The 9,705-nt window shown below is 28.1% G+C and overlaps 1 protein-coding gene across 3 annotated transcripts in view; it reads left to right on the plus strand.

Moving 5' to 3' along the window:
- Positions 1–816: 816 nt before the first annotated feature.
- LOC117168173 (COMM domain-containing protein 2-like) overlaps positions 817–9,705 on the plus strand; it is a 150,483-nt gene continuing 141,594 nt past the window's right edge. For 2 of the 3 annotated variants that reach the window (XM_033353615.1, XM_033353617.1), the window contains exon 1: positions 817–977. In XM_033353615.1, the coding sequence (XP_033209506.1) occupies positions 911–977 (67 nt within the window). In that variant the 5' untranslated portion in view covers positions 817–910. The remainder of the gene's footprint in view (positions 978–9,705) is intronic. The other variant, XM_033353616.1, reaches the window with a different exon arrangement.

The raw sequence follows: 9,705 nt of genomic DNA on the forward strand, positions 1-9,705 counted from the left end.
GACTTTGTCTCAATGAATTTTGACTTTTTTTCTGAATCAAAATTAAAATTGATTTTTTTAAGAAGAAAAAGCCATACGGAAAATTTTTTATCACTTTTAAGCTAGTTTTAAAGTGCATACAAAGAGCTTTCGAAAACAGTATAACAGAAGCCCAGTCGGGTAATCATAAAAGAACCTACACTAACGTCAAGGTGAAAAAGCTCTTGAAAAAGTGAAAACGTGAGGCTCCTGTGTATTGACAATCGATTACTATGCGAATCTCCTGGTTTGGTGAATTGATAAAGTTTCACTAAGATTATAATTTAGACAAGTTTTAACCCAATAAAAAAACCCAATAATTTTATGAAAAAACACTTGAAATATACTGCCCCATTTATGATTTATGAAAAAGGAATGATTTTATTTACATTAATTATTTGTTTCAAAATTCGAAATGAATAATATAATTTTTCTTTAATCGAATTCATTTTATGGCACATCAGGTCAGTTATCATCGACTCCTTAGACACAATGATTATTTTTTATTAATATCATTGAAGGTAAATTTTTAGAGTTATACTTCACAGAGCAGATTTTTTACAATGATAACAGAACGTAAATTGTTAAACATAATAGTTTACATATTGGCATTGACATATTATAGGACAAAAGAAGTATAATAGATTGTAACACTTTACCTACATATATACACTCTAAACATAACTTTTCATAATACCCTTCCGTTCGCGCCAATGCAGCGAGTATGGTGGGAGGTGTCGGGTCACTCAAAGTCGAACGTATTTTTGCATCGATCGGCGGGACCATGCTTTGTTGGATGTCATGTTCCGTTCTTAAAATTACTAGGAGAGAGCAAGTAAAATATAAACGTGGTGTATTTTTGTTCACGTAAAACCTTTGATCCTAATACAAAATGTTACTTATTTTAAAACAAGCTCATAAGCAGCATTTAGTATTTTTAACTAAACAGACGACACAAGGTAAAGTATTTGATTGTCACCGAATTTTCAGTATCTTTTTTCATCTTTGTTATTATTAAATCATAAAGCCGTATCCCTTTCGGGGTAGCGTGACAATGAGGAAGGGAAATTGTACGAGGCAGTATAGAAGAGGGGGTGCGATATAGGTTTTAGGTTAGTCTAAAATTTCCGAACACTATTGTTTCGCAATACTGTTCCGACCCAGGTCGCTAATAAATTTTTCTAGCAATCACACTAGTGTGAATATGATAGGAGACGATATAAATGCCTGGGTTGCGCGCGCAACCCACTTCTCCTCTTCTGAATTTGAAAACTCGAAGGTTCACGATTGCCGGTCCGGGCACTTCGGCGATTCTATTTATATATCTATCTGCTAACAGCTAACTGCTTTGAAATAATTTCAGGAGATTGAGATTTTAATATTTACAGATTTCGATGCTGACGATTCTCATGATTTGATTAGATCTCGCGCCTCTTGATATGCGTATATTTTGAGGTTATGTTATTTCGTGTATAAAATATAAATTATATAATTATTAATACTATTATATATATAAATATATACGTATACTAATAATGATAATATTATAATTATGTTATATTATGATAGTCTTATTTATATCTTAATCCGCATTTGAAAGAAATTGGCGATTTTGGAATTCATCTCGTTTGGATAAAAGCTCAATTATTTGATTGAAAAATTAATTATTTTGTTGAAAATGTAACTATTTTGTAAAAAAAGTCCTCTTTTCTATTAAAAGATCAACTACTTTTTTTAAATTTTTATTTTTTTTTTATTTGAAGGTTCATCTCTTTCGTTGAAAATACATTTTTGAAACTGACAATTAATCAATACCATTTTTGGTTAAGAAATCATGTGTTTTGTTAAAAGGTCGTCTTTCTTTGTAGAAATTAAATTGCTTTATGGAAAATTTATACTTTTGGATTAAAAAATACATTTTTCGGTTGAATTATCAACTATAAATATTTTTTGGTTGTAAATCGTTCTGTTGTAAATGCAACTATATTGTTAAAAATAATTTATCTTTGTCTGAAGATCTAACTATTATATTATTGATTAAAAATTAATCGTATATATTGGTTAAGTTGGAAAATCGTTTTTTTTATATAAAAATTAATCTTCTTGGTCAAAAATTCACCTTTTTCCTTGAAAATTTAACAATTTTGTTGAAAATTGTTTTTTTTTTCTTGTTCAATTCAATCTTTTACCACAGTTTTTATCTGGAAATTGTACTATTCCATTTTGGTTGAAACTTTATCCTGTACATTGTATTAGTTAAAACCCCAATTATTTGATAGAAAATTAATTTATTTTGTTGAAAAGTAAAATTTTGGGTTGAAAATTGATTTATTGTGTTAATTAGATTTTTTCCTAAAATTAAAAAAACTGCAAAATAACAAAATTGACTTAAAATCGTCCTGATTCTTTTTTTTAATTTTTAAAATCTTTTCAAATACTCACTTAAAATTAATTTTTCAAATTAAAAAATGATTTTCAATTTTCTTAGCAATCACAACAATTTTTGTTATTCTTTTTAAATATTTTACAATTCTCAACAGCTTTTTTTTAAATCTGCAAAAATTTACATCGTGTTTCAAATTATTTCAAATAATTTCAAGTTTTAAATTAATTTTGAATATTATTCTAAATTAAAATTGTAGCGTTTGAACTTAAAATTTAGCTCATTACAATTTTAACAATTCAAGGCTTTCTATTTCGAACCACTCTGTTCAAATTTGTGTAGTTTTTAATAGTTGTTTATAATGGCTTGTCCCAGATCTGAATTATATTTTTTTTCAAAAAATCTCTGATGCAATTCAGAAATACATACAATTGCTTTGAAGAATTTCCTGTTCCAATTCAAAATTCAGGATGAAATTAGAAAATTCAACATTTTAAATCTGAAAATGATTTTTTTGAGATGGAAATCTTTTGAATTTTAAACTTTTAAAACTGAAGCTTGACAAATTTTTAATTCAGAAATGTTTCATTTAAACGCTCAATAATTCATACGTATAAAACACAAAATTGTAACACCTTTTAATTTTACAATTTTTTAAATTAAATTATTTTAAAATACGAAATTACCATTTAAAAATTTTTATGACTATCATTTTAGAGATTTATGGTTAAAAAATACAAATTACGCTATTATTTTTAAGGTTCAAGATGATAATAATTCAAAAAAATTTCAGTTCGTAATATTAAAAATTGAACGATTAAATTAATTTTGTAACTAAAAACTTTTTAAAATAATAGTTACATTGTTTTTATTTAAAGTTGTTCCAGATTAATATTTTTGCATTGTTATTTAGAGATAAAAATTTTAGTTTGCCAATTGAAAATGTTAGAAATTAACTTACTATCAAAATAATTGAATTTTCAACTAAAAAAAAAAAAGAGAATAAAAAATTTCTAACAAAATAATTACATTTTCAACTAAAATGATAAATCTTCAACAAAAAAAGTCTGAATTTTTAATTAAAAACTTCATTATCTTTTACAAAACAGTGTAAACTTATTTTTAAACAGAATAGTTCAAGGACTTCTGGTTGAAAAATATAAACTTACTTACAATGCTTTGAATTGAAGAATAAATTGAACTCATCCAAACAGAAAAATTTTTCACAAAACAGTTGAGTTTTCAATCCTTAACTAAAATGATGAATCTTCAAAAAAAATTTAATTAACACAGTAAACAAATTTTCAACCCAAAAGCTTACTTTTCAACAAAATAAATTAATTTTCTATCAAATAATTGGTGTTTTAACTAATACAATGTACATGATAAAGTTTCAACAAAAAATGGAATAGTACATTTTTAACATTAAAAAATTTATTTATTAATTCTTCAATTCAAAGCATTGAAAGTAAGTTTATATTTCTTAACCAGAAGTCCTTGAACTATTCCGTTTAAAAATAAGTTTACACTGTTTTGTAAAAAAATCATCATTTTGGCTTTGAAATTCAACAATTTAAAAAAAATCTTTATTGACTAAAAAGTCAACTCTTTTGTAAAATTAATAACAGTTTTTAATTAAAAATTCAAACTTTTTTTGTTGAAGATTTATCATTTTAATTGAAAATGTAATTATTTTGTTGGAAATTTGTTATTCTCTTTTTTTTTTAGTTGAAAATTCAATTATTTTGATAGTAAGTTAATTTCTAACATTTTCAATTGGCAAACTAAAATTTTTATCTCTAAATAACTATGCAAAAATAACCATAAATCTCTAAAATGTTAAAGTCATAAAAATTTTAAATTGGTAATTTCGTATTTTAAAATAATTTAATTTAAAAAATTGTAAAATTAAAAGGTGTTAAAAAGTTTTGTTTTATCCGAATGAATTATTGAGCGTTTAAATGAAATATTTCTGAATTAAAAATTGGTTAAGCTTCAGTTTTAAAAGTTTAAAATTCAAAAAATTTCTACCTCAAATAATTTGAAACACGATGTAGATTTTTGCAGATTTAAAAAAAAACCTTTTGAGAATTGTAAAATATTTAAAAAGAATAACAAAAATTGTTGTGATTGCTAAGAAAATTGAAAATGATTTTTTAGTTTGAAAAATTAATTTTAAGTGAGTATTTGAAAAGATTTTAAAAATTAAAAAAAAAAGGAATAGTGCAATTTCCAGATAAAAACTATGCTAAAAGATTGAATTGAACAAGAAAAAAAAAAAACAATTTTCAACAAAATTGTTAAATTTTCAAGGAAAAAGGTGAATTTTTGACCAAGAAGATTAATTTTCTATAAAAAAAAACGATTTTACAACTTAACCAATATATACGATTAATTTTTAATCAATCATATAATAGTTGCATTTTCAGACAAAGATAAATAATTTTTAACAACAAAAATAATTTTAAACAAAGTTGTTAAATTTTCAACCAATCAGATGAATTTTCGACCAAGAAAATTGATGATCTACAAAAAAAGACAAATCTTAAAGAAAATACATGAATTTTTAAAGAAATTATTTAATTTTAAAGTAAAAAAAGACGAAATTATTTACAAAAAGATGAATTTTTTAAGCGAAAAATATGAGTTTTCAATTAAAGAGTTAAACTTTCAACCAAATAGTTACATTTTCAACCATAATTAAAAAACCTTGTTAAAAAACGTATATTTGTACAAAGTAGTTCAACTGCTAGTGAAATAATCGACTTTTAAACCCAAGGAGATGTACAGTTGATATTTTAAGCAAACAATTGCATTTTTGACCAAAAATGATACATTTTCAACCAAAAAGATTAAATTTCTACTAAACAAGGTCAATTTCCAAAAAATACATGAACTTTCAACGAAATTATTTAATTTTAAAAACAAAAAGAGTATTTCCACCCAAAAATTATGGTTTTCATTTTTAATAATATAGTTGCATTTACAACAGAACGACTTACAACCAAAAAATATTTATAGTTGATAATTCAACCGAAAAATGTCAGTTTCAAAAATGTATTTTCAACGAAAGAGATGAACCTTCAAATAAAAAAAAAATAAAAATTTAAAAAAAATAGTTGAACTTTTGATAGCAAAGAGGACTTTTTTACAAAATAGTTACATTTTCAACAAAATAATTAATTTTTCAATCAAATAATTGAGTTTTTATCCAAACGAGATGAATTCCAAAGTCGCCAATTTCTTTAATTTCTTTCAAATGCGGATTAAGATATAAATAAGACTATTATAACATAACATAATTATAATATTATCATTATTAATATACGTATATATATATAATAGTATTAATATTTATATAATTTATATTTCATACATGAAATAACATAACCTCAAAATATACGCATATCAAGTGGCGCGCGATCTATTCAAATCATGAGAATCGTCAGCATCGAAATCTGGAAATATTAAAATCCCAATCTCCTGAAATTATTTCAAAGCAGTTAGCTGTTGGCAGATAGATATATAAATAGAATCGCCGAAGTGCTCCGATCGGGAATCGTGAACCTTCAAGTTTTCAAATGCTGAAGAGGAGAAATGGGTTGCGCGCGCAACCCAGGTATTTATTTCGTCTCTTACCATATTCACACGAACATAGCCCTGTCATAGTGTTGAACCGCATCACGTTTCAGATCTGTGATCACTGCACTCGGGCCCATTAGTATCCAAAGTCTTTCGTTTTAGGCGTCATTAACTCGTGAAGACTGTTTCACACAATTGCCGATCCGCAACTTGCGGACTTGCGCAAGTCATGAGTTGTGAAAATGGAGATTTTACGGCCAGTGGAAAAATCTCCGAATGGCGGTAATCTAAATGCTCGTTTTTTAAGCAGCAAATTTAATAGTTTCAAATGATAGGCAAACGTATTAAGCTAAATACAATAATGGGAAAATAACGGCGATGCATTAAATAGATTTTTCAATATTTTTATGTAAAGAAACAAGCACATGCAAATAAGCTGATTCCTCTCAAAGCTTTGACGTGTGCATGAGTTACGGGTTTGGAGTGTTTTGGCTGACTCTATAAAATAATATTTTTGTGCAAGGAGGTGTTGGATGTATAAGTTTTGCGATATTATAGCGCTTCTTGTAACACATCCATTCCCCAAAAAGAACCCAACATAATTAAGTATACGTCAATTATGCGCTTTTCTGTCTTATTTTTAAAATATACGAAACAAGCATGTTGGTTATCGTTTATCACAAGCAACTATGTAGAGCTTATGTTCGGAGTCACGTTGACTACACTTGCACAAAGAAGTCCCGTAAAACTGATTTTTTTTCTGCAAAAGCATTACTAATATGTTAATAAATATAAAAAATACTTGCCTTCTGCGTATACAAATATTATTTTGTGGATAATTCCATACAAAACTCGACAAAGCCAAAATTTATGCATAGAACTTGGAGAGAAATCAGCTGATTTGCATGTACCTGTTTCTTTTCATTAAAATATTTAAAAAATCTATTAAATGCATCTCCATTATTCTTTTCCATATTTATGTTTAGCTCAATACATTTGCCTTTCATTTGAAACACCTTAAATTTTCTATTTAAAAACACGCGAGTATTCAAATTACCGCCATTCGGAGGTTTTTCCATAGGCGGAAAAATCTCTATTTCCAAAAACAGGACTTTAGGAAGACTGCAAGTTGCGGATCTGCTATCGTGTGAAAGTGCCCTGCCACTCATAATGCATTTCTTATAAACTATTTGTCGCCACACTTTTAAGTCGTGGCATAGCTCTTTTGCATCCTTCACGTCCATGCATTTTCTTATGCAAGCTCTTGTGTAATGGCTCCTTATATCTGCGAATTAGGATCTCATTCACACATTCCAGCCATTCTTTCCTCGGTCTGCCACTGGTTACACTTCAATTTAAATTTACCTCGATATACTTCTTTCGGCAGTCGTTCATCTTTCATTCTCTCTTAATGCCCAAACGATCTCAAGAGATGAATTTCTTTCACATTTGTCAACCAGCCGTGTCTCCTCCACACTGAATTCTTTGACAATTCTCTCATTATTGACTTTGTTTATTAGCGTTTTACCACATTGTGCAGGAATTTCATACCAATCGTGTTAATTTGACCCTTATCCCTTTCTTGGTAGGATATGGCTCGATACCGTACATGGCAGTGGGTTTAAATACAGAATTATATATTTTTACTTCTGATAGTTGATCCTGCTCTGTTGATAACCTTCTTATTCCCCTACCGTTATAGTATAGCGCTCTTATGCTTACCCAAGCAGGGAACCTACAAATAAGAAAATTTTCACTGCATACAGAATTTGACAGTTAACCGAAAACCATATAAAATAAATTAGAAAGTAAAGGTCAATAAATCACAAAGAAGACATGCAAACAAAGAAAATACCAAAACAAAGAAAAAAAGAAAGAAAATTCCAAAGAATTGGAAAGAAATCATTAGGAAGTAAAGAAAGAAATCATTAGGAAATAAAATTCAAACATTTAAATCATAATTCAGTATTACTAGACCACCAAAATTGATTAAAAATTACAAAACTAGTTTCCTAGTAGAATATAAATGGTATCTGAGTAAATTATATTACGTTGGCATTTTTGTGGCTTCAAGCTGCTCCTTATCAGTGTGCTGGCGCATGAAGAACATTGACGTAGTTTCTCGAAAACAAAACAGAAACACCATTTCGGTATTCAAGTATTTTATGGCAAAAACCTCAGCTTTCTTTCTCAAATATTGAAAAAAATATTAAAAAGTGCCGATCTACAAGAAAAAATCGATTTCATTTTTGATTCCGATAAATTGAGGTCAAATTTAGTAATTTTGAAAAAACGCTTATTAAAGCAGAAAATATTCGCGCAGTAGTGTGTCCTAAAAACTTCAGAATTTCATCCCCTCTAACTCTGCTACTATTTGACAAAACAGGAAAATATTTTTTGGTAAAATTATTAAACAAAAACCAAATCGGACATCCGATTTTGTGATTGAGACATTTGAAAAATAATACCCCCATATTGTTTACTCATCCCTTCCTTTAAGGGCCATGATCTTGTTTCTAATCACGTTAATAGTGAGAGTTCTATGGATACACTATAGGCAGACGCCTCACCCTCCACTACTCCTTACCGCACTATGGCGCATACCCCTTGCCCAGCCAGCATACTACGTACATACGTGTTTAATTGACTAAAGTCTCATGATGCAATCACTTTTCGTTGACCTATATGACGAAAATTTCAAGGTTTCCCATTGTATGGGTTCCAATAGTTTTTCACTTTCCATATAGCGTTCAAGGTCACGAGTAAAACCTCATGATGCGTGCATTCACTTTTACTATGTTCTATGTGACAAAAATTCCAGAGATCTCATGGTATAGTTTCCAATCACCTTTCACTTTCCATACATAATTCTCATGGTTATTCGGTAGGCACTCTCAAAACCCATAGAATTTAAGAGATAAAAGTTTTACAAGTTTTTGTAAAATGAATGTATTTTCCAATTCATTATCTGAATTTGTTTTTTATATTTCTTCATAGATTTGACTTATTAACTATTGTTGGGAAAAGGTCTTCAAAAAAATAAAAACAGTGCATTATACATTTTAAAATTGTTTATATTTATTGATTAATATGGTTTCAAGGTGTATACGTACAGTGGCGTACAAAAGTTTTGGGTCACCTATTTTTTTATGACTGAATGAATTATCTTAATTTTAATTATACCGGAGCTGAAAAAATGTCTCTTTAAAAGGTTAATTGTTTTCGAAATTATGTTTAAAATAAGCCCAGGGTGAAGCCAATTTGTCTAGTTTCTAAGTAGATATTGCAAAAATAGTGTAAATTTGAATGTTTTTGACAATTTATACTCGTAAGCTGCTGTGATACGATGAAAAAAGCTTTAAAATGAGCCCAAGAACATTGAAAGATATTGACTATTTCAGAAGTTACTGACAATTTAAGAAAACATTGATATTTACACTATTTATGCAATATCTACTTAAAAACTAGGCAAATTGGCTTCACCCTGGGCTTATTTTAAACAGAATTTCGAAAACAATTAACCTTTTAAAGAAACATCTCTTTAGCTCTGGTACAATTGAAATTAAAAGAATTTATTCAGCCATAAAAAATGAGGGGGCCCAAAACTTTTGCACGCCACTGTATATACAGTCTGTCAAGTTAAAGCGTGGGTGGCTTTACTCGCAGTCGGTAAGATGTATCGACATGATTTTGGTGTCAAAATATTAAGAAGAGCTCCCTCT

The sequence above is a fragment of the Belonocnema kinseyi genome, chromosome 2, assembly GCF_010883055.1.
Source record: "Belonocnema kinseyi isolate 2016_QV_RU_SX_M_011 chromosome 2, B_treatae_v1, whole genome shotgun sequence".
In the NCBI taxonomy this organism is placed as follows: Eukaryota; Metazoa; Arthropoda; class Insecta; order Hymenoptera; family Cynipidae; genus Belonocnema; species Belonocnema kinseyi.